The following is a 25,830-nucleotide window of genomic DNA, read 5'->3' on the forward strand; positions in this document are numbered from 1 at the left end:
ACCCCTTGAGGGAAACGCCGAAAGGAAAATTAGAAGATAGATATGCACAGGCAAGAGTTCAAACTCACAATTTTATTATGATAATGTTATTTGATATGTCAAATTACAAGTGTATGATGTAACATAAAAACAGTTACAAACATATGTATGCCTATTTACATTATATATTTATGAAAAGTAACAAGCTACATCTGTATAAAGAAAATACAACTATGCCGTGGGAGTTATTGGGACTATCAATTTTACATCGCATACTTGGTATTCTCAAATCAACAAAATAATAGGATACCGATATAACCAGAACAGACAGATGTTAAACTGATGGGAGACTAAAATGGACATGAGGCACTTCTTTTGTCGTCGTTGTCGTTTTTGAGGTCGTCAGGATGGCACTAAGAAAATTAAATTAACATAAGAATATGCACAAGGAAAGAAAGGGGAAAAAATGAACAGGCAGTGTTTACAGAATCGTTAATAGTACCATTTATACTGCAAGTTTTTCCAAAAAACACAAAAATGTCTTCCACTATTTCAGAACTAATCACATAAATGTTACATCAAGCGCTGTAAGATGTCAAAAAAGCATACATCGAGTAGAATCAGTGCACCGAAGCGTTGTTGGAGAACCCGAACAAAAACACTCCCAAAAAACTGCTGTGAAAAGTTAACCGTTTTACGTTAGTCTTTTTAAAACAATGCGCTGAAGGAATTCTTTTTTTTTTTGGTCATCATTTTACACAATGTCAACAATGTACATTTGTATGCATTCCCAACGTTATGCACATTTTTTTTTCCGAGACTGAAACCGGATAAAAGACTAGCAGCAAAAGTGGTTAAAACTGAAGTTTATATATATATAAACAAATTTTTTTTAAAAAAAAAGTGTGTGTGTGTGTGTGTGTGTATATATATATATATATATATATATATATATATATATAATATATATTTTTTTTTTTTAGCGGACAGACATATGTTGCATATATAATACAGTACATGACAGGAAGTAGCACTGTGCTGGTTAATGCAGAATGACAAAAGTGTTAGGTTTTTATTTTTTTTCGTGTCCTTTGTAGAAGAAAAAAAAAATGTACATCTTACATTTTGTCAGCCAGCAAGTTTTTAATCAGCTTCATCCAACCTTGGTTCAGCTTGACGACGGGACGACGGGAAACAGACCCAAACGCACACCCACACAAAACGCACACATGCCGCACAAAAGAAAAAAAAAAAAAACAATGCTTAATGCTGTTGGAGAATTAGGGTTTAACAGTCGTTCATAGCTAATTTTCTCTGTCAGCACAATAAAATTAGTGATTGTATCTAGCAGCCTTAAATTCATGTATTTATATATAGATGTATTTATATTCATATAGAAAATTTTCAAAGCAAGTGGAGTGTAACTCCTGTACCGTGTTAGCGCTATCCTTCCGTCTTCCGTACAAAACTAGCGAGAAACTTATTCGACGCTCAATAGTCGTTTTGTTTACCCCCCGACCCGTTGCAAATGCCCTCTACTTTTCAATGTGAAATAATACTACAAAAGGTGGACCTATGTACACAAGTATGCTGTCAATAGAAGCTACCATAGATAATGCTGACAGCAACGATAAATACAGCTCTATCTTTAAAAAGAAGACAACCTTCAAGACAAAACAAGCCAGTTATTATTATTATTATTATTGTGATTGGTATTTAAATACAGTGTTACATATTTACAGGTGTTTGGTACCAAAGCGGGAGGAGGCTTATCTACAATACTTCTTACTACCTACAAAGGTCTTAAAAGAAGCAAAAATGTCCTGTCAGTCTTAAGAATGTGTCCCATGTCGGATGTTTGCATAGAAAGATTAAAAATTAAAAGGTCTGAGGGGAAAAAAAATACTCCCCAATTTTTATGGTTTGTGCTAGAACGTAGTGTTTTTGTCCACATCTAAAAAAAAAAAAAAAATAGTCGATGGACTGTTAAAAATTCGCTTGCAGAACCGACTGTTGATTTACCACACTTTGAAAGCAATGGCGGCAAAAACTACTTGGCTGCAACCACCAGCTTGCTGTCTAAAGAAGTCACCATTTTGGGAAGTTGTGAAGTGTTGACTTAAGTGAGCCTAAATTCTGGGAACTTTACCAGGGGAATCTATGGTCTCTTTCACACAAGAGTTCCAGCAAAATTGCCACATCAAGAGCCCCGACGTGAGATCTGGGATTCATCCGCCTTTGCTTTCGACGCGGAACCCAACAAAAGCAGGATTTTTCAACCCAATAGCGTGCTATGGGCTCTCAATTGTCTGGTGCATCGTATAAAATATGGATTTTCTTGGAAGTGAAAAGGTTGTATCAGGACACCCCCGAACCAAACGTTTCATCTTTACACAAACATGTACCTATAAATAGCAAATTCAGGTACTGATCATTTTGCAGCTCTCTCATTGGAAATGGGTGAGTATACGTACTGCAACATTATCTCTGAGTGACGTTTTTCAGCAAACACTTTAAAGGACCTATATCATGCTACATTAACCTTTTTGGAGAGTGCAGCCATGTTACAATGGTAATTCCTCACCAAAAACACACCACAAAGAGGTGGGTTTCATCTTGGGAGCGTTTTTGCTCATTATTCCTCTCTTTTAAGCACCAGCCCCGCTCGATACAGGAAAACGACCTCGTACCACCCGTGCAGACTAACACACGCCCGCTTTCTCGGAGCAGCTGTCCCCGCAACTTGCGTTGACATGCGGCTCTTCTGATTTTAGTGCCACAAATAAATTATAAAAGGTTTCCGAGTAGCCCCCTGCAATATGCTGTTACCAGTCATTTTGATTTGGTACATTGAGTCTTTCAAGTGTAATTTTGAGATGTCCTACTTTGTGAGCGGTCATTGCACGCACCTCGAGTCGAACGATGACAAAGTTCGGGGCAGAGCGGAGGTGGGGTTTTAGTCAATCAGGCGTCTTACTTCCGGGTTAGAAAACTAGCCGCCAAAATAACTCAGCTGTCAGAAGAAATGACATTGCCTTTGTGCCAAAGGTGATATATAATCATATATACCTATAATGAACTGTGGGAAAACTTAAAATCGCATGATACGCTCCCACCCCCTCAAAAAAATAAAATAAAAAGCAAATATTAGCTTATCGTAGTGGCGTCACTGGTCAGTCATAATTTTTTGAGGTCAGGAGTTTTCCGATTTCCCCGTTGTCTTGAATGCAGCAAAAAAATGATATTTTTTCCTCTGGGTCCTCTCTTTACGGCGGCGTTGACATGCAGGGGTTCGAAGTTCCAAACGGCGTGCGATGATCTAGTTGACTGGGCAGCCTAAGAATACGTGGTCGCGTTTTACAAATTACCGCCGTACTTATCGTATTGCACTGGATGTGTTCGATGCTTTCATCTGCGCAAGAATTAATACTTCAATTCATATTTCCTGTTACAAGGATTCTTTTGCTGGTGATATAAGCTCCATTAAGAAACCAAAAGCAAAAGTACCGTGCCACAGGAAACTGACATTTTTTTAAACCATCTCACACTTTTTGTGCGGGTTATTCTGATTGTTTAAAAAAAAAGTACTTAAAAGTCTAGAATCTGCGAGAGAGAAGATATTCTTTTCACGTGGTTGTCGAAAAAGTCGTCAAGTCAGGACGTTACCAGTGTATGAAGGCCCATGTGCCCGTGCGCGCGCGCACACACACACTCACACGCCATCTGTATGTATTTAATTGCCGAGATACTCAACATTCCTGAAACAATGCACTCATTCATCCAGGTCTTATTAAAACAAAGACACATGAAGGAGTGGACTGGTGACATGAGGATGGGGCACGAAGGAGAAACAATAAAATCAAAAGTGTGGAACAAACATGGGAGGGTCTTTTCGGAGGTGGAGGGGTGCTGCAACCAAAAGCTCGGAGAGCAGTGCTTTTTCTTCAGACAAATTTCTGAATCGCAGAATGGCGTCTCAGTAAAAGAAGCCTCATTTTAAGTGCCTGGTTGTTTTCTTTAAAAAAAAAAATCGAATGGAATAAAATAGGAGCACCGTCACCATCATTCACTCACCGAAACAAAACTTGCTGGTTGAGCAAAATTTTTGCTTTGAATCAGAAGGTGAACAGGGATTTTTTTTTTTTTTTACAACAGCAGTAAATAAGTGGGCTTTCAAATTTGTTAAGATGTCATCTTTCATAACATTTTGGGGAAAGTCAGCATGGTATAATGTTACCATTTTCCCGTCTGACCAATGGAATGACTCCCTTTCTTTTGGAATGCAATCGAAATGGGTCGACGTGAGGCAGTTGCCTAAGGGAAGAAAGCGGCCATGTTCTGCACCACACTGGTGTTTAAAAGGCTAAAATGAGGAAGGGCAGATGTCATGTCTAGTGCACTTTTTTTTTTCTGTCTACTAATTACACTGGGATGAAGGGAAGGAAAGGCCACTGTTACCCGACTGCAACGTCACACAAAATAAGCAAAAGAACATATGTATCCCTTTTAGCATACTCAAACAGCAAGTTATTTTTTTTTCTGAATAGTTGTGTTTTGTTGTTGTCTCTGTACAAAAAGACTCGTTTCCTTCATAAAGTTACACGTTTCTTGTAGTAGAGTTCGGCCAAGTGTATGTCGATGTATATGCGTGTCTTCGTGTGCCGTGCGTTTAGTAACATCTCCGAGTCTGTTAATCTCCACGTCCTCGTCTCCTTATCAGGACTTAGCTCGACGCAAAGATGAAGTTTGTCCTCCACTGCAGCTCGTCGGCGACAAACGCAAACTGAAATCTCCAAATGCCCTCAGAGCTGGCGATCAACACCACCACCCTGTCCCAAAGAGTAGGCGGGGGTGGAAAAAAAAGGATGCCGGCATTGAATAGATCCGCTTTGATCCGCTTCATGTGTTAGCTAGCTTTGAGGGGTTCCCAGAGGGGCGGCGTGGGGTCACCCGGCCGCCTTGTGCTTGCCCCCGCAGCAGCGGCAGGCCTCGCCGCAGTGGTGGCAGGCGCGCAATGGCAGGTAGCAGCACATGCAGGGTGCGATGAAGGACAGCGCCACCAGCGCGAGCCAGCGCAAGCAGAACTGCTCGTCGGACGTGTCGCACGAGCACGGGTCCGAGAAGTCGCCCTCCGAGTCGGACATGCAATGGTAGAGCATGCTCTCGGCACACAGCATGCAGCTGACTTTGTAGATGCACTGCTTGATGGGGTCGGGGGCGTCTTGGCACTGCCCCCGCCAGTTGTCCTCGTGGTTGAACATCTCACGGCAGTAAATGCAGCGCGAGCGCTCGCCGTCCTCCCGTCGCCGCCGCCCCTTCTTGGACTTGAGCAGCGGCGAGGGCTGAGTCTTAATGGCAATGTCCTTGCCCGTGCCGGGGCCCGAGTGGGGATCCCCGCCGAGGCCGTCGGGGAAGAGGTACTCGCACTTCTTACTGTCCAGTTTGTAGAAGGTGGCAGGGAAGTCCAAGTCCTCACGCTCCGCCTCTTGCTTCCACATGACCGGGTGGCGGTAGTCCTCGTAGCCACGGATGAGCACGTCCTTGCGCGGGTTGATGCGAACGATCTCCTCCTCGTCCATGTGAAAGCTGACATGGCGGGTCGATTTGAATGACACCTTGGGGACCAAATAGGACGGCAAAACCAGCTCAGATGATTGCACACAAATAATGAAAAGTATGCCTCACCATCTTGAATTAAGCTCACAATTTTAACAAAAAATAATCCTCTTGTCCACCGCACATTAGCCTGTACTTTCCTTGATTTTGCACTTTGAAATAGTACCGTTAAAAGCCCATTGCATTGAATCCTGAGAAATACCTGCACATCAGAAGAGCCCTGGATTAAACGTAACGTAACTGAGACAAAGCCTGAATTCTGCAGGGTCACTATTCACAAAACTACAGCTGCATTCTTTTGGCATCCCCCAACGACAATGCAATTTTTCCCTATCACGCTCAGTCACGTTTTTGCCCGCGTTTCCCGTTTCTCTATGCTGCTCTCGTGATTGTTTGCAGTTTCCTGTTTACGGTTTTGTTTGACCTCATCTATTGGTTGCTGATTGTGTCAAGTCACTGCAAAGACCGAAAAATGCTTGAAATTGTCCTAAGGCCAAGACGACGAAAAGGCTGATCTCGAAGAGCTAAGGTTACCGCCTCACACTCAATGATCAAGATGACGGGGGCACGCCTTGACTATGTTAGGTGTAAGCCCAGCCTAAGTTGGAACAGGATGTTATAGGGCTCACTGAAAACGTAAAAGGGAAGTCAAGTCAAAAATTAGGTTTGATGTGGCCCCACACGAGTCTACTGATTGTTATTAGTACTCTGATTGAATTGATATGAATTAAGCAGCAACATCCAGGCGTTTTTATCCATCTCATTTGCTCACGCGACCGCATCAAGGTCACAACCAGCTTGCGAATGTCACACGACCCAACTCAGTCAACATAAAACACTGCTGGCATGCCAGGAGGATCAGACCTGTGGCGGCAGGTAACGTCGGTTGCTGGAGGTGAACTCGTCAAAGGGCTGAGCGCGTACGTAGCAGCCCCTGAAGGGCTCGGTGGACACCACGTTGTTCAAGGGCGAGAAGGGCTCCTTCATCGGCGTACAGATGGAGGGAGGCTCCTCACACGCCTGCACACACAGAAAAGTGCCGAGATGAGACATTAAGCCACCATTGTAGTTCGCATAAACAACAAAAGAACGCCCCCCCCCCTCCCTCTCCACCCAGCCCACCTCGGTCAATTCTGTTTGGATTGCTGTGGTTGCTTTCCAAATGTAACCACCAGAGGGTGTGCTGCGCCTAACACTGTGAAAGAGTGATGCCGCAATGACTGAAGGCCCTTTGGGTGTGAGAACTCAAGAGTTCCCAACAGCCCTTGTTACAGCATTGACATAAAACTCAAGGGGAAAAAAAAACCCCAACAGACACGAGGCTAAAAATAGAAAAGGTCCTTTTCCTTTCAAATGAAGTAAAGCGCATTCTTACCGCCTCCTTTCACAACATCTCCAAATGAAACGGATCTCACCATTGACAACAATCAGGCTGAAGTTTCTATAAATAGCATCTCGCGAATGCCGCAGACTGCGTCGGGATAGGAACATATGCGCTGCGCGGGGAATATACATTTCAGGCCCGTGCACAATAGATCATAAACAGACTCCAGAATTCAGTACTCATGGCAACTAATGTGACGGCTATTTCATGATTCATGAATGCAGAGGTGCGGGAGAAACAGAGAGAGATGGAGGAGGATATTACATCAGGAGCCAACATTATGTCAGCACAAGCATCCGAGCGCCCCCCCATTCCACCCCACCCCCTCTCCAGTTCATCCACGCACCAAACCAGCACAGATGCAAAGTCGTGTCAAAGTTGGATTATATTTATCAAGTTGCTAACAGGCGATTCACATAAAGTGTTGTTTTGCCTTCAAAAATTACATTTTTTTTGTAAGTGAAATGAGTCCATTTTTCACAAGATCAGCTATATCAAAAATATTTGCTGAAGTCAAATTTTAAAAAAATTATCTTTTCAAATTTGTTGTATGCACCCTCACTAGTCTAAACCTGGTCTTCTGATTAAATTGCGTTTGTGGACTATGAATTCAGTCGAAAAATGTGCCTGTTTTTTCATCCATGTCAATGGGGGGCCACTTTGCCTTGTACTGCCACTTGCTGTCGACTGAAAAATAACATCACAGCGCAGGTAACAACTGTCGCGACTCACCTGTTTTCTGGATTTGGTCATGCGTTTACAAGCAGAGTTCTTCGGAAGTGGCAGCGTGATATATTTTCAGTCGACTGCAAGTAGCAGAACAACGCAAAATGGCCTCCCACTGAGATGGACGCGAATGTCCGTACGGGATTGCCTATTGATTAGGGATAGCGAAGAACGCCACAGTCCGGCCCGTCCTCGCCATAGTTTTGCACACGAAGCGTCAGCAGCTCGTATCTCAAGTTAAAAAGAGGGTTTTGTGCTTTGTTAATGGAAGAGGCTAAAAATATCACAAATGCATCGATCACTCTATTAATTTGGGGGGGGGGGGGCCAGCAACCGCATAAAAAGCCATGTTTTGTTTCGTTTAACTCGCCAAAAGTGCGTCGCAAGTGAATGTAGTTTCTTGGGCATATGAGCCGTAAAAACAAAGAAACAAGTCAACTATTTGAAGCTTGCTGAACTGAGCTCTAGGGAAATACTTATCCAAGCTCTGTCTAAAATACTTGTGTAACTTCTGAAGCCTTTTATTTGTTCCAAAAGTGTGCCACTGTCGGACCAAACTCACAAAAGCGTTTTCAAAGTTGCTCCACTCTTGAAAGCCACGCGCACCTTCAAAGTTTAACCCCCAACCCAAACTCCAGCCCCTCTCTCCCCCTCCGGCAACCCCACCACCCCGACCTCATCAAGGCTGGGTTAGTACTCTTCTCTTCCCCTCAGTGGCGTGTGGGGGAGGCTGCTAGCTCTGGTTAGTCAGTGCCGTGTGTAAAGGAGCCCACGCCAGTGCTTTAAGGCACAGCGGAAATCTGGTTTGCTCCCAGCTGCTGCAACAGTAATTACTGTCCTCTGGTTGCTAAGAGATGCTTCCTTTTGACTTCTTTTCACCCCCCCCCCTTCAAGTGTCACCCCCCAGTTTTCCCCGTCAAGCTGCACAAAGTATGTACAAAGTACGTGCGTGTGTCTGCGTGCACGGGATGCCTGCAAACATACCAAGTGTTTACGTGAGGAAGAGACGACAGTGGAAGAAGTGAAGAGGAATAAAAAGAGCAGGAAGAAATGACTTTGCTTTGGATTCGTTTGTGTGTGTGTGTGTGCGCGCGTAAAACACAGAAAGAGAGCGAGCGAGCGAGGCCAGAGAGTCTACCGAGAGAATGTCATAAACCAGCTCCAGCTGGAGAAATGCAGCAGAGAACTTAAAAAGCCAGATGACAGCTGTATGTGTATGTGAGAGGAAGACAGAAAGGAGCAAAGGATGGCGGGAGGGGGGGGGGGGGGGGGGGGGGGGGAAATCAAAATGAGAAACAGACTCTGGCTTCCTTTTTGAAGCGCTCGCCTAAGCCCCGCCATTCAAAGGCATGCGTGGGGGCCAATCTGGAGCTGATCTGACCCCAGAGATGTGGCCGGGGGGTGAGGGAGGAGAGGAAGGGAGGGAGGGAGGACAGAGAATGGGGCTGTGAGGGCTTAAATGAGGCAACCTGGCCTTGCGCGAGCACCAGGAACATCCCGTGCACTTCCGTCGTCACATGGCTTCGGAACAGAAAGGCCTGAGGTCAGCCTGATTCATCTCATTGGCAAACGATGAGTTAAAACAGTAAACTGCTTTATTCATAGTCATAAAAGCCCACTTTGTGACCTAAGATGCTCCACGTTATCCTGCCCATCCTGTTCAAAGGAGCTGAACGGCCCGTGAAAACATGTTTTGTTAACGTGGCTGTCAGAACTGTCCTTCCAAACACATTTTGTGTCAACAGGGGTGCGCATAAGCGGTGCATGGCAAATTGAATAATGCGCTCCAGTTCAAGTCTGTCATCGTGCTTTTACGCACCGGAATAAGACCGCTCAGGCCGTCATCTTGACTGCGGTCGGGCTACGCAGCCTTAATTCAAAGTCAAGTCAGCCGCCACAGCGATTTTCGAAGGCCGACTTCAAAATAAAAGCTTGGTGAGGCGTTGATATCCATGTGCGGTTCAACTTTGTGCACTTTTATTTTGAAGTTGACCCTCACGTATTGTACAACCGTTGTTGCACCGGGTGGCTCGACTCAATTGGCACCGGCGCTAACAACTACATTCACCGTAATAGACGTGAGCAAACGCATCGTCGGAAAGCCACCGCCGAGACTGTTGTCCCCTTGTCGATCCTCAGGGGGCGGAGCTACAGAGTGGCCATGGGTGTGGCCACCCTAAAGTATTCAGTTTTTTGGTAAAGAACATTCAATTCTTGTAGTCAGTCAATCAACACGATGACTTTTACGCCATAGCAAGCATGGCTGAGGAAAATATGGGTTTCTCATACCACCCAGACGTGGTTTCATGAAATAAAAACATACCAATCTCGCACACACATCCGTCATACAAGCAGGAAGTAAAAAGCAACGTCATTGTGGAGAATGAAGGGACTTTTGTGTCATTGTGCTTTTTAGATATCATTTGAATGAATGAGCCATTGATCCTATGCAAAATGTCGGCGGCTATCTGAGGCAGCTGATGACTCTTAATGGCTCTTAGCGAGTGAATCAGTGCGTGGGATTGAAGTAAATTATGAAGCCAAATAACTCTTGGTTAAAAAAAACGTTACCTGTTACTGCTTTTATCCGATTACTCAATAGAATAATCGATTGTCAAAATATTCATATCGTAAAAGCCCTACTCAATGCCGCTGTCAGCTCTCTATTGTGGTCCAACAAGAAGTCTTTGTGCTCCGAACGTAAACATGAAAGTGCCCCTCGCCTTGGCTCAAAGGTGTGTAATGGAGCCATATTCAGCCACGGCAAAATCAGTCATGGCTATAAAAGCAAGCAGCCAGCATAACTTCAGTCAACTTAAGCAATAAATTACAACTTCCTGTTCGTTCTAAATTAAAGGCAGAAGTTGGCGGGGTAGGGTCGGTTGGGGGTGGGGGAGGGGTTGTGAATGATTTGGATGTGCCGTGTCACGCATAGCTGAGTTGTTCTTCATGTCTTCATGGGTAAAAACAAGTCATTTCTGTGGCGTTTCAGCATATGCGTGGAGAGGAAGCGGGTCGAGATCACCGTCTTGAACGCAAACGTGGGGTCATACCGTTGTGGGGGTACCACTGCGGTTTCCACAAGGCTCACACGTCAATCCTGCACTGCACTTGAGTCCAAACTGTCCAATGACTTCATGAGGCCCCGACACTGTGCTACTGCTCGCTCAGTCGGTCTCCACTTGCAGAACTTGCGACCGGCTCACTTCTGTTTCCCTGCAGCCCAGGTCTGCGACCGCAACATTCGGATGCCAAATCACCATGGTGACTCCCTCGGTGGCTCACGCGCTGAACCTTGTGAACACCTCCCTTCTCCCCTTGCTGCCTAGCAACAACAGTACCATTGGATTTCCTGTGTGTTCAGCCTGATCCCTTAAAGAGGAACTTTGCCACAGGAACGGGAACACGTCACACTCCCCCCATCCCCCTATTTTTAAGATACTGAGGAATGGGGGTTGAGTGGGGGGGGGGGGTTGGAGAGTGGTGAACCGTGGTGATGAACATGTAGCTGAGCTCTAATGAGTTGTGAGAGGTGTAGCGGGATATCAAACCATACGAGGTGGCATGCCTTGCGCTCAACAGTCAAACTTATGAATCATAACATACCTCAATATGTACAAGTGGGCCAAGTCACACAATACTCGTGCATGACATTGTGTGAGATGTCATCACAGCATGCAAGCGCGGCGTTTTGCATGGCTTTTGCAAAACCCTATTAAAAAAGGCCAAGGCTGCACTCGGGTGTTAGGAAAAACATAAAACAGAAGTTATATGAAGTAAGCCGATTCATTTGGAAGTGCCATCGTATGCACCATCACCTCTTCAAGTTAGGTCATCTCTTTTTAAACTGGTCTGACAATTGGGTTTTTTTGTTTTTTTTCCCCCCCAAAAGTGTGGCAAAACACCTTCACATTACATCACTTTATTAAAGTTTACATGTTAATATTAACAGTATTTAACTTACTACACCTGAAAGGAAGGTTTCAAAAGAGCTTCCATTCCAATCTTGTACAGTTTGTTCTATTGCCATTACTTCAAAAGAGGGGCAAATTCTCAAAAGTCCAAAACAGACGGACGGGAGAATTTTTTGAGCTGCTCTTGAACATGAGCGATATGGGAAGAACTGCATCCCTTCATTGTGCCTGCATGTGCACCTCAGCAGTGCTCGTCATCATCAAAGCGATGAAGGAATAATGCACGGAATTGGAATTGTGTTGCCACATCATAAAGAAATGGATACAAATTGTTCCAAGAACAACACTCACTGGTAGTGCGTCCTCTTGAGCATCCCCTTCACCGAATGATCGACAGCCTAGAAAGGGAAAAAAGACACACACACACACACACACACACACACACACACACACACACACACACACACACACACACACACAATTATTGAAATGAATCTAAAAAAATTAAACACACTTGTGAAAATCAATTTGGGGATTATACGCAGAGTTGAAATAAATTTCGCGACTTGACAATGCAGTTTGACTGTCCAAAACGTGAGTTATTTTGCAAGATGAAGCAATATTCTCCTCAAGTCAGGCCAGAATGAGACGAGACTCTTCTATCCGACTGCAGCCAAAATGGGGAAATGAAAGCTGCTTTGTGTCAGTGGGGCACACGGAAGTTCATGAAATATGCATGCCACGAAGAATGTAACCTGACCTTTGCTAAAACGCCATGTGCCATTTTCAGAAGAAAAGAAGAAAACACCTGTCTACAGATGCTGGAGACTGCCATCTTGCGTTTCAGATATCAGGGTGACCGCATTTGGACTTTTTCGTTGTGTTATTGAACTTTTGACAAAAAAAAGGATTTGATTTTTGTTTCATATAATAAAAGTGTTACATTGACACCACGGCTTGTAATGCATTTATTTTTGATTGTTGATGTACAACAAATTCTTTCAGCCGATTATTCAGAGTGAAAAAAATCAACTTGCCAGGCACTTTTTCCCTTTCTTGTACAAATCAATTCATTTTCTCATTTCATGTGACCTACATTCAAGTTGTTGTCACTAGAATTTTTAGCAGGGAAAAAAATGTGCGGGTTGCTGTGGGGGAAGGGGGTTCCATCATCCGCAAACCCCCAAAAGCAAAACACTAGTACTGCCACACCAAACACCACAAACATGGCGGACAAGCTGCACTGAGAATGACATATTTTGCCCTGCAAAGTTCTCAATGAGAAACACATGAATTACAGTATTTAATCCCAACAGAGCAGGACCGGAATATATATCAGTCTCGAGCCTTATGACTCACCAAGCCTCACTGTTGTTTATCTTCCCTGCAGTATTATGCGCAACAAGGAATATGGTCCAACAAAAATCTGGCAATAAGCACATCATATTTTATCAAGACAAAGCCCGTTTTGTGCAACAATCCCACAAAATTGGGGCATCAGAGCCATAACCGAAGGCCCGGCATTTAACCACCTTTGTTTTTTTATTCAGAGAGCCAGACAGCCATCTTTGTTTTCAAAACAACAAAACGGAAGAAATGAGTGTCGGGTGTTAAAATTTGACAAAACAAATCCCCTGATGCGCTGGGAGTATCTTAACTCTTTTACGGCTCTGATACAACCTCATACTTTGGTCGCCTCCGTTTTGCGTTGGTGCGTGGAAAATGGCGGCTTTAACAGTCACAGTCTTCAAAGCTAGTTGATATTATTGGCTCATACACCTTATATAACTGACAACGTGATCTCGCTGGCTTCGGCGAGTGAACACACAGCCCCACTGTGTCTGATAAAAGCAAAGCTAGTGTTCTTTTGACCCGAGAACCATAAAGATCGGAAAATGGTTGCAAGCCGGGGTCATGCACAAAATGGGGATTTAAAACAATTCCTCTGTGGTGAAGGGGAGTTATTATTACTTTTCCTATTCTGTGTGTGTGTGTGTGGGGGGGGGGCGTGGGGGGGGTCAGTTGGTCGCAAAAGATGACAACACAACAGGACATTAGTCCTCAATCACACGCAGAAGGTCTGCGTGCAGTTCTTCAATGCCGGGGAGGAGGCAAGAGAGCGAGAGACAGCGAACGCAGCACGACTCGGCTCTCGGAGCCGCCTTAGCCATGTGCCCGGCGTTGCCATGGTAACAGAGGACTGCAGGACCGCTACACACACGTGTGTGTGTGTGTGTGTGTGTGTGTGTGTGCGCGCGCGCACGTACATTCACAGGGGCGCAGCATATTCTCTCGCCTACCAACACAACACGGGCCACCTCCGCCGCAACCCTCCTCCGCCACCCTCGCCCGCACACATTGACGAAGCGAAGCGACCGGCAGCGGAGCAATGCGATGGGAATACAGAGCAACCTGTGTGTGCGTGCGCACGCGCGTGTGCACTGAGGACAGCGGCATTACACAACAGTGACAGAATACAGAGGATGCCAGGACACTGAGGACAACAGAGGAAGGAGGAAATGGGGGGAGAGAGAGAGAGAGAGAGAGAGAGAGAGAGAGAGAGAGAGAGAGACCGTTCTCTGCTGTAGCTGATATTCATAGAGTTGAAGTGTTTCCTGTGCAGATGTACTGTACAACGGAGAACATTTTAACACCCTTAAATTGGACTGATTTTACGACGTCTTTGGCATTTGGTGATTGGAGACCAAATGAAAATTGACCTTGCGTTTTTGTTTGTTTTTTTTTTTGGGGGCGGGGGGTTGTATTGGGCAGATGGCGCTAACAAGATAACGCAGGAGGGGTCGTGTTTGGCATTCAGAGACATCCATAATCTCTCATCAGCCCACTGTATCTCAAATGGATTACAGGCTAACATGAACAAAACAGTCCAGAACAGGTGCCCACCTTGGCTGATGTCCTCAATGGCCCTGCGTATGCCTCGATCGAAAGCGCGAGCGTCAGCAGGGCTCTGGAAGGTCAGCCCGAACTTTTTGTCATTGATCCTCCAGTGATGAAAGATGGGGTTGATCTTGTTGTACACGAGGCCCTCGTGCAGCACACACTCCAGCACCACCTAGAAAATAAAACAAATGACACTCAATAGAGCCTCGGGTCGTTTTTGCCTACAGGCCTTGACAAAGCAACAGAAAGATCTCGAACACTGTTTTTTTTTTTTTTTTCCCAGTCGCCCAAAACTGCAAAGGTGAAAAGGTTCTGGGCAAGCCACTCAACTTTAGTATTTTCTGGCTCAAGACACCAAACTAAATTAACAGGGAGACGAAACAATAATTTTATGTATTTTTGAGGCCAATTTGTAAACCATCTTCAGAATGGTGTTCTCTCTTTAATTACAGATGAGTTGGAAAGCAGCAGTGCGGGAAGAAGGGGCTTTGAGTGGGTTTTTGGAGGCAGACAGTCAAAAGTGTGCGGTGGAGAGACACCGTATTTCCAAAGCCTATTATTAATCAGGGCTACTGAGCCACCTCCTGGCCTTCCTCTAGGGAAGATTATGTGAAATGAGAGACAGCCATTACAGTCTTTGAGGTTTGGACAAACGCGCACGCGTGTGGCTTAAAGGGGGTGCGAATGTGCATGTGCAGGCGCGGCGACCTGGGGGTAACAAATGCAAAGCAAATTGGGTTTAGTTTTCCACTGTATGGTTTGGATCTGGTAAATAATTTGATAGTATCGCTACAGATGTGATAGCTACTGACCGCCATGCTTTCATTTTTTATGTTTCCATTGTAAAGGGTCCCAAAAATTTCATGAAATGCAATCCCACTATGAAGCAGACTTTTGTTGCGGTTTTGGGTATGCTCGTGAAAGGTGCAGTGAGGTAAACTACTCCTATTTGATTGTTTGATAGAATTGTTCATCTTCTCCTTTTTTTGGTTTAAAGTGACCCCAAACATTGGATATCATTGAGTGTTCCGCTAAGGAACAAATGTTACGCAAACAGAACGCGATAAAGAGTAAATGTGCAAATGTGGTTTTAAAAAAAACATTTATAGTGATGAGGCAGAAATGTTTGTGTCGATTCACTTGTGTGGTCCACTCCGTCGAGTTTTTTTTTTCCCCCTAGCCATGGTACTGAGTTTGTGTCATTGGGGAATCACACGCTGTCTTGATGACAAACTATGACATCACACCATTTTTAGTAGCTGATGATGGCTTAAGTTATTCAACACTACATTTGATCTTAGGGACACTTTAATACATTATTTTATAATAATTCATAAATAAACTAGGAATTTATGATTGCAATTAATTGTGGTGTAAACCGACTGGTCCTGCACTATTGTTTTCCTTTTTTTCTTTGGTGTGAAGACAACCAATGCTGTCGCAAGCGTATCACAAAATGTTTTTCTCTGCCTTCCAAAGAAAAAATGGGCCAAGGGTTAAGATGGAGGGAAAAAGAGAGGGATGGACCCTGAGGAGGACGGTGCGGGATCAGGTGATTAAAGGGGAGGAGGATGGGGTGTCTGTGCCTCTGGGGGCGGATTGCGGAGTGCGAGACTGAAAGGAGCCGCAGCAGGTAAGATGAGCGCCACATGGCGAGGCCCGCACAGAAACGTGAGGAAGTATCGCGTGTTGCGAGGAAGGACAGTACTCAACGTCGTATTCCACAAACCAGCCTTTTGGAGGGTGACGGTGCAGGCGCCGTTGCACGAGGGGGGGCAGAGATAGTCGGAGTTGAAATGTGCCGGGAGGCAGACAAAAAGTAAGAGAGGGAAGATCTTTGAACTCTTAATTTTGTCAAGCGCTCGCAATTAAGTCTTGTGACATAATCCGTCAATGTGATTGAGGATTCTCTTTCATGTGTTCTGTGACCATTTACATCTTCCAGATTTCTAGCCGAGGCAAAGAGCAAACGCCACAAAACAGTACCGCCGTCGTTTGTGTTCACGGAGTCACAAGCTAGTCACACAGGCCACATTATTGGCGCTCAAAATTTACAAGCTGGGTCACACCGATAGTCTCACAGATGATAAACTGGATTCGGCTGGCAAAGCTCAACAAACAAGTACCATGCACGTTTCGAGCGAGAGAGAGCGAGAGAGAGAGAGAGAGAGAGACATCGCCCAAAAGAGAAGCTAATTTTGATGAGCCGGGAAGGCGCCAGCATCACAGCTGTGAGCAATCCGAGGGACGCTGAGACGAGCAAGGCAGTAAGCTCAACACAAGATCTGACACAAATCTGTGAGCCGGTGCCGTAAGACCCCGTCAACCAATTAGGTTTTTTTGAGAGTCAGAGTGATGGAGGGGTGGGGGGGGAGAGAGAGAGAGAGAGAGAGAGAGAGAGAGAGAGAGAGAGAGAGAGTGAGAGATTGGTGGCTATATGGAGAGCCAGCTGAGTCATCACTGGGTACACTCTGTGCCGCATCACTGCGCATCACAGTCACATCGCACCACCTTTCCTCATTCTGTCTAGCGCCGCCTATGATGAGTGCGTTTGGACGGAATTGAGCATTTTCTCCTCCCGACACCTCTCATACCCACCAATAGCATCCGTGGGTTTGTGCGGCGTTCTTCTCAAGCTATTTAAGGTTACGATCAGGGATGGGAACGATTCCAGACCTTTCTTTCCAAAGATTAGCCTGTCTTTGTTGAGACATAACAAACAAATTAAAGAGCGATTGTCAGCATTATTTTGAGAACAGGAGAGAACTCAGTCAAAGCTTAAACATTTGTGATCAAATGTTTTCACCAGGACTATCTGTAACTCACGTATCTTGAGAAATGGTTATCCTCGCTATTATTCCATCGATTGCTTGGGTAATCAACCCCCCTCAGCCCTCTGGCTGCATCGCCCAAAAAATGTCTGACGGTGATAAGCGCACATCTAAAAATAACACAGAAGTTTGCCAAACTTAATGTATATTAACGCTATACTCACTGGCAGTTAGCCAAATTTTCCCCCCATATTCCATATTTTGTTTTTGCTTTTGAGTTACTGACGTTTAAGCATAATTTTTTTTTAATCCACACATTTATTGACACTGGATGCACTGACGAGGTGAAGCGTCCCCAAATTTTCTGTTCGAAAGGGCTTTTTCTTTCAAAAACCGACACCGGGAAGTTGCACAGCAGCAAACAAACAGCAACGGACCCGCAGAAGACGAAAAACGCAACCTCCTTGGTGAAGATAATTACGGTATGTCAATAACTTCTGCAGTCAACTCGCTGATGGTTTCAAACAATACTGCGGTAAGAGGAACAGATAATGTCACGCCCCGCTGTCTTGCATGACTAACGTTCGTCGTCTGCGGGTTTGTCTGCAGCGCTCGTTTTTCTTGGACTCGTCGCTGTTGTCGAGCCGATGCCCTCAAACAGTCGGCGGAGCCGCGGCCTATCCCAGGCAGCCCGACAGACCTACATATGGCCGCGTGTTTGTTGTGGTGACTGGGGTCGATGCTGGCAGCGAGCGGGGTGTTGTACCGCTTCCTAGAACAGTCGCCGGGGTCTCCGTGCCATGTGTATGCGCCGGCCTGTACGACAGCATTCCCGTCACACCCTTTACTGTGCCACACACACACACACACACACACACACACGGAGTAACGCACTTGGAGGCCTTGAACACAAAATGCATAAAATGGTCTCAGTCAAAGGCGATTCAGACGCCGGGCAGCCAACGAGCCGCCAATGTCGAAGCATTAAAAGGCCACCAGAGCCCCCGCGTCACTATGTTTGCCACAGCCTTCTGACATCACTTTCATAACCACAGTCTGGATTATCTAAAAGAACCTACTCCATCACTTTTACATCCGGCACACAGCTCTCGGGACAAGAAGGTCACGTCGGCTAAACCCGTAAGGATTAAGATAGGGACGCAATTACATTGATTGGAGGGAAGAAAGAGTGTGACAATGTGCGGGATCGTGACTTTAAATCGGTGTTGTACGGGTTAATAGTTAGCAACAAAAAATAAAAAATAAAATCCACTTGTAAACAACTGAAACAAGGAAATTCCAGGCAACATCAGGACGTTATGAACCAAAACGCGACTATAATTTTATTCAAACTTGGCAGAATAGATCGTCCTACTGTAAAAGCCAGCAGTCTTATCTATGTCGTTTTTATGAAAGGTGGGAGGGGATTTTGAAGTCGTCCGTCTTACAAATTTTCTGGGCGTTAAGAGACGTAGGAGCGCGTCGGTGTGTGTTATGGTACTCGGCAATGTTGTGTGAAGGTGAAATACCCGATGCTTGCTTACTTACTGTGTAATATTCACAGCCACAGATGTGGTCGTTGTCGAACAGTGGTCAGCAACCTTACTGAAAGTCAGAGCTACTTCTTGGATACGGGTTAAGGGCTTGTAGTTTGATACATCCTTCTGAAATATACATGCTCAAATTACCATTCGTTATGTTATTATCAACTCATTCACTCCCAAAGACGTTTTTAAACGTCTTTTCAGACTTGGTCCAGAATTGGCTGGTACTGAATGAGTTAATCAAGGCTATTATGCATGTTAAAGAGGTTAAGGATCATCAACAAACACGCCATTTTATTTCTACACATCTCTGCAAGCGTTTGAATTTTCATTGGATCACAATTACAAGAATGTTGGGAAATCGCAATGTCCCAACACGGATGAGCTCTTGGAAGAGCAGGCCGACGGTCTAATCGTGTCCTGATCGTTCGGGACAACCCGGAAGCACTGGGTTGCTTGTTCCTGCGGTAGAATCATCAACTCTTAGGCCAGACTATGTAGTTCAGTTGGTATTGTTAATTTTAAATCTTTTCTAACAAACAGTTTTTCATTTTTAGTGCTCTAATTTTATTTGATATCTTGTACTGTATTTACTAGATTGTAGTACTCGATATATGTTGTTTTCTGTTCTATTTTAGCTTGTCGGGACTGCGTGGATTCACTGATTAACTAATAAAAAAAAAAAACAACAACAGTGATATGTAAAAACAAGTACAGTAGAGAAGATATAAAATTGATGCGACAAATCGTGATACATTGCGATATAATAGACGTAATTGTAATCGAACTGAACTACGAGACGAGTGAAGGCTTCGGCCTTCACGGTGCAGAAATTGTGCACCGTCTCTGCATAGAATACGCTGAAGAGGAATAGGGTGTCATTTAACAAAAATTGAAGGTAGAATGGATGACATCATATAGTGGGAGTGGGAGAAGGCGACTCACTGCCAAAAATAACTTTTTTTTGACTCAGAAAATATTATGAGTAATGAGTGCGACATCAATGAACTGTAGTAGGAATAAGCAGCACATCGTTGTCTTCATAAAGACGAGCGGCTGGAAAAAAAACCAAAAAAAAAAAACCGGGAAAGCTCATTTTGGATGCTGATGTGTTACATGTCACACGTCTGTCTCGGAATGTAACACTATCTCACGCTCCAAAGCTCACTAATGAGTGACTGTCACGTGTTTTTCTGAAAAGATCCGTCGCAGTCTGTACAGGACACACCACAAGTGAGCACATTTTCAGGCATTTTATTTGTTTGGTACTAATTACAAGGTTGAGCATATGTTTCCACGATATATTTCATCCTTTGAGCTAAGTAGGTTTCCCACATCCTTCATCCATCATTCTCTCCTCCTGAGTAATGTGCCCTTCTCCCAGATGATGTAATCATGCATCACAGCATCACGCAGTTTGCTCCTATTTTCAGACACCTGCGCCGCAGAGGCAAGTTGAACAACGCTTCCTGGGCGAGCGCTTTTGAGGGTGACACAGGCACGGGGGACGGTGGTGACGTCATCCCGAAGAGACGTACCCTTTCGGATTGTTATATTTGAGTGAGCGCGAAAGAGGGTGAATGACGAAATAGGGAGAACGTGTAGGTCAAATAACACACGGAACAGTGGAACTTCCTCAGGATGAACACAATTCATTCGTGATGCTGGTTGACGCGTTGCAACGTGAATTCATTGATCATAAAACGTTTAACTAGACAAGCCACGTTTTGATGCGTGGTGCGCCGATCGATCGACCGATTTTCGTGGAAAAGTATGTGATTGGCATGTTGATCAATGTCTTTCATTGCCGATCACAAAGACTGATCACCCACAGAGACAATAATAAAAACAATATATGTTGATACATTTTCTGCACTGTCAATTTGAAATAATGACCTGGGGGGGTTTTGTATATCAAAGGGGTGGAAATTTGGACAGAATGTCTTTTTTTATTCATCAATCAAAAAAGTAATTGACAGATGAGTCAATTATTAAAATAATCGTCATTGAGCAGCTCTCAAAATAAAAAAAAAAAAAGTGCAGCTAATCCATGTTTTTGGTAACAGTTGATCTCAGAATCCTTGTTCGAAACACCCCTCATTTGAAACATTCCAAATTGTCACACAAGTATAAATATAAGTTGGCCAGCTTACTAATAAATCAAAAATAAAGTAAAACTACTCAGGCTTTCAAGACACGCGGCGTAGTAAAAATGCGATTTGCCGGTAAGCTCCTTTGGTCATGTTTCCGTGAGGTTTTAGTGGAAACTCCAAAGAATTTGGCGTTTCCGCTGTATAAACAGCAATGGCTTATCACATATCCAGTACATCACTGAAGCAATGATCTATTCAGTAAAACCGGGCGGAAAGTTAATGATTAGGTCTAAAACAAGCATCGTTGTGGGTAAAAATGTGACACAAGTAAAGTGAGGTTTACATTCATTTGTCTGAGTATTTCATCTAGGGAGCGGAGGAACAGCTGCTGTCGCGCTATCCTCAGCATCAACAACTACCCACAAGGCCAAAAGCAAAACAGGGCCAATTGTTCTGGAAGTTGGAGGAAAACACTTAAATCATAACTATGGCTGCCAGAACACAAATGTCCTCCTTCCCTCTAGGACGCTCACAAACATGAGACGCCTCAAATCCGCAAATCCACAGCAGCTGCATGATGGCATCGTGTCAACATGAACCCAAATCTCAAAAGGAACGATTCCAGCACCCTGTGGAGTCTGCAATGGGCCGTCGAAGCGGCGACTACCGGATCATGTCTTCCTTACCAGTTTGTCTTTGAGCCGCTCCCCCTTGATGTAGAACTCCACCGCTGTGGGGCTGGGGCTGGGACTTGGACTGGGCGTCGGACTGGCGCTACAAGGGCTGAGGTTGCCTGTGCTGCCCCGGGTGCCGCCGCTGTGGGTGCTGCCACTGTCCTCCGCCGGGGTGACCTTGTAAACGGTAACGCAGCTGAGGCCACCGCCGCCGAGGGGAAGCCACCCACCGCTGGAGTCATCCCGCGTCATGACCACTGCTCTCACACGCGCATAACTGTCACTGCAGAAAGAGGGAGGAAGCATGTAAAGGCTTGGGCACGTAACCGACATAAAACTGGAAATCAATTATTTAGTGTGTATGTTATAATACAGTTCAACAATGTCAATGTCGGATAAAAACCCTTGTATTGTACCGTGTATTGTTCGGAAGTAGACTAAGCAAAAAAAAAAACATGTTTCACAAAAGCATGTGGCCTCTGTGCCGTGTATTGTTCGGAAGTAGCCTAAGCAAAAAAAAAAAACATGTTTCACAAAAGCATGTGGCCTCCTTAATCAAATGGTTACAGGCAGAGAAACAAATGGGTTTAAATATTCGCCAAAAAGAGCTATTATTACGCAGACGACAAACTTTGAAATTTGCACATGTCAATTATGTTGCGATAAAACCAATATAAAACATAAAACTAATGCTACGTTCCGCATGTGAAATGTTGTGTTGTCTCACGTTTGTTCGCGGGGGTGACTACACCCCGGGGTTACTTCGAGCGGACATGAGGATGGGCTCTCCTCCTCCGACAGGGGTGGGGGAAGTTGAAACGTCGCTAGTCAATCTGGTGAACTGTGTGTGTGTGTGCAAACAATTTGTTTGCGGCCTATGATACAAGGCCTACAGCTATTATTCCTGATACACAAATGCACTACATTGCTGCAAACAAATAGTAATTCAGAGCATGTTTAACGCCCCCTGGAAAGTGAGTGACCATTTGTTCAGGCGCCACAGTTAATTTCCAACTGATGTGTTATTTCCACCCCCCCCCCAAAAAAAAAACAAAAAACCTCAATTCATTTCTTAGCCACAAAAAAAAAAAATTAAGATGATTTGCTTCCATCTTTAGCAAGTCCATGTCACCGCTGTATAGACTGTACGACTGTGCAGGTACTGGCATATAATAAAAATAATTAATCATAAATCCGATCTGCACCCGCCCCCCCGGCCTCTCGTTACATTTTCAGCTGGCTCACCAGCGCTGTAGACTCACTGCATCTTCACCTGCGGTCAGATCTTGGCTGATTAGATAACGCAAACTGCATTAGGCCACCGGAAATGACAAAGGTCAGCGTGTGCTGAGGGCAGTGTTTTGCACGGACTCTTGGTAACATATTAAAGATTTGAGAGGCATACAGAACCGGGTAGAGAATGTGACACATGACTGGGCCTCGGATGTCGTGACTGTTCCGCCTCTTCGAAACCGCTTTCCGGAATAGCCACCATCGGTGACGGTGTCAATTTGAGGATCACGAAAGTTACTGAGTGACAAGAGATAATGCACCTCGGTATGCTCCCGTTTTAACTGTCCCTCGGGATCTTGTCAATTCAACGTGGGGTAACCTTTGCGCTCCTGCCTTCCACACCCTTGGCAAAGATCATTGCCGGGATTATCAATTACCCATTCGTCTGTTGCATCAGACAGTTTTGTTCCGGAAATCATGTGGATAAACCGCGATACGGCCAGATATCAATCATAACATTTATTGGGAAAAAAAATTAAGCCTTATTTACCTATTAAATAAATCCGATGGCTCCGACCACATACTTCATTTACCCTAGCCACAAACTCCATATCTCAAACAAGAACGTGAGCTTCCCAGGCTAACTTGGTGACAAATTGTGTAGTACTTTGTATATTCTGCTAACACTAACCTGCACAGAATAGCAGGAAATTACAGTGACATTCGCTCCACGTTTGAACTTTTCTACTAAACCAAGCGGAGGTAGGAAGAAAATACTGTCACTTAGCCTTACATCACACCAGCATGAACTGACAAAAGCCCACAATGAACATCACATGGAACAGCCGAGTAAAAAAGAAAAAATCCCCAAATATTTCCAATAAATGGTATAATTTGCGGTCTTTCCATTACATTCCTGTTTTTGTACAGTGCCGCTGCAGTTGTCACATATTTCAGTTCCCTTTTTCTGCTTTAACGATGACTGGTAGAAATGTCTGAACACGAAGTTCTTCTCAATCATATTCTTGAAGGTACAACGATTCGGATCATACCACTCAGCTCTCAAACCACAGGATGTTTGCTTTCCAAATATGATTCCTGTCTGTAGAGTTAAATGTGCTTTTCCCCCTAACGCAGCCCCAAACTTGGACAGCATTGGCCCCGTGGTAAGAGAACAACAACTTCCCTTACAAGTTTTCAGCACCACCTTGTCTGGTCACACCTTTTTACGGCACGGAAGAAGCTGTGCTCCACTTTACACAATAAAAATGCATTTTGGAACAATTTACAAGAATTAAGACATGGAAATACGGGGGCCGTTAAAGCCCCACTCACACACACACTTCAATAAAGAACATGGGTGTGATGGGCCCAGGAGGGACTGTCAGTCAGGCTGGGGTCCCTGGGGTGAACAGAAGGCAGGCGCTGGTGTCGCTCATCCATGACCAGGGCACAATGACCAGGATCTGACCCTTCAGAAGTACCATCTCACACATGCCAGCACAGGGATACTCACAGGGAGGAGGGGGATAGAGGGGTCTAGACCCCAAAACCAAGTTAATGTGTTTTTACTTAGCACTCATTCTGGTACAAGAAGCCAAAGAGGAACATCAGAGTTAAAAGAATGGTAAAGAAAAGGAGGAAAAGGTCTAATCTTTTTTTTTAGTCCAGAGTGCCAAACACACACGTGGAAATTTAGACCAGGATGGTGGGGACAAAGGCTGTCATCTATGCCCCTCGCTGGGAGCAAACAGTCCACTGAACACACAATCGAGAGCGGAAGCACATCAGCTGGCCTGGGCCCGTGAGTTGCACTGAATGGGGGAAAGAGGGATAAGGGTGGGTGGAAGAGAGAAAAGAGCCCCCCCATTCCAAATTATTCGAAGTTATTCTGCTGGATGACTGACTTCATTTCCGACGAAAAGCAGGAGAGAAAAACAGAGGGAAAAGAGGGAGAGGGGGTGGGGGGGTGTTAGGGGGAGGAAAATGTAATGGAGGACTGTGGGGGAAGAGGTGGTGGCGGATGGGAACAGGGTGGAGACCAAGGTGACGGTCAACAGCTCCCGACTTCATGTGAATGGAGCCTTTTCTATTCACAAAAAGGATGTGCGCAGGCTTTCGCCGCCTCTATAAAACGGGGCGTTTGCATTGAGGGATTTGGCGAGATTTGACTACCGTAGTTCGTCTAATGGATGTCGTGCCTCAATTAGTCACCGGGTGTGTCATCCACTTATAAATACTTGCCCTCCAAATTTACGCGCCTCCCTTTTCCTCCCCGGGAAAGAACACAGGATGTAACTGTACCTGTATACCTCAGTTCATGGACACTATTGTTCACACCAGGCTCTTGAGGGTCAACCTCTGAGCCCATTTGAACCTCATCGCTAAACAAACCAGCAGCACATCTCTGAAATATATTACAGCCTTAAGATGTTGGAAATGAGTTGCCTGCACACTACGAAAGATCATCTTACATTACTTGGAGACAAGACCTTTTACAACAAATCGAGTCGACTGACCGGTATGATCGCTCCGCAATACGATGTGTGTCCATATTTCACCATAATGATGAAGTCTAGTCTCCTTAAAACTCCACTTTCGCTTGACATGATATTGTTTCAAGCAATTTTTCAGAAACGTTTCAGTTCATTTGGATGAAAATTAAGAAGACTTCTCAATCCCTAAATGTGACCACAAGGACTCAGGGTGATATGGACTCAATATAATAGTCCAGCCATCTAAAGAAATGTTGCATTAAGATTTTGGAATTGTGGATGTAACGATTAAAGTGTCCTTCAGATAAGGCCTAGATTAACATGATCCCAAAAATGCAAATGGTTGGACTCTGCATTAAAAAGACACCTCCACCTGGAGCTGCAGGTGAATAAACAAACAGCCTGTGGCTCTTTCAATCAGAACTACAACATCTGCTGTTAGAGAAAGCAAGCGCATGGAACATGAGTTTGATGGCGTTATTATATATATATATATATAT

The 25,830-nt window shown here is 44.7% G+C and overlaps 1 protein-coding gene across 2 annotated transcripts in view; it reads right to left on the reverse strand.

Annotated features, from left to right (window-relative positions):
- Positions 1–1,062: 1,062 nt before the first annotated feature.
- The window catches only part of spred1 (sprouty related EVH1 domain containing 1), a 34,737-nt gene continuing 9,969 nt past the window's right edge, over positions 1,063–25,830 (reverse strand). The window contains exons 1-6 of one of the 2 annotated variants that reach the window (XM_019872558.1): positions 24,523–24,771; positions 21,615–21,885; positions 14,524–14,692; positions 11,971–12,017; positions 6,460–6,615; positions 1,063–5,594 (exon numbers count right to left, since the gene is read on the reverse strand). In XM_019872558.1, coding sequence (XP_019728117.1) covers positions 4,926–5,594; positions 6,460–6,615; positions 11,971–12,017; positions 14,524–14,692; positions 21,615–21,854 — 1,281 coding nt within the window. In that variant the 5' untranslated portion in view covers positions 21,855–21,885; positions 24,523–24,771 and the 3' untranslated portion in view covers positions 1,063–4,925. Of the gene's footprint in view, positions 5,595–6,459; positions 6,616–11,970; positions 12,018–14,523; positions 14,693–21,614; positions 21,886–24,522; positions 24,772–25,830 lie in introns of those variants that run through there. The other variant, XM_019872557.1, reaches the window with a different exon arrangement.

The sequence above is a fragment of the Hippocampus comes genome, unplaced genomic scaffold, assembly GCF_001891065.2.
Source record: "Hippocampus comes isolate QL1 unplaced genomic scaffold, H_comes_QL1_v1.1 scaffold92, whole genome shotgun sequence".
In the NCBI taxonomy this organism is placed as follows: Eukaryota; Metazoa; Chordata; class Actinopteri; order Syngnathiformes; family Syngnathidae; genus Hippocampus; species Hippocampus comes.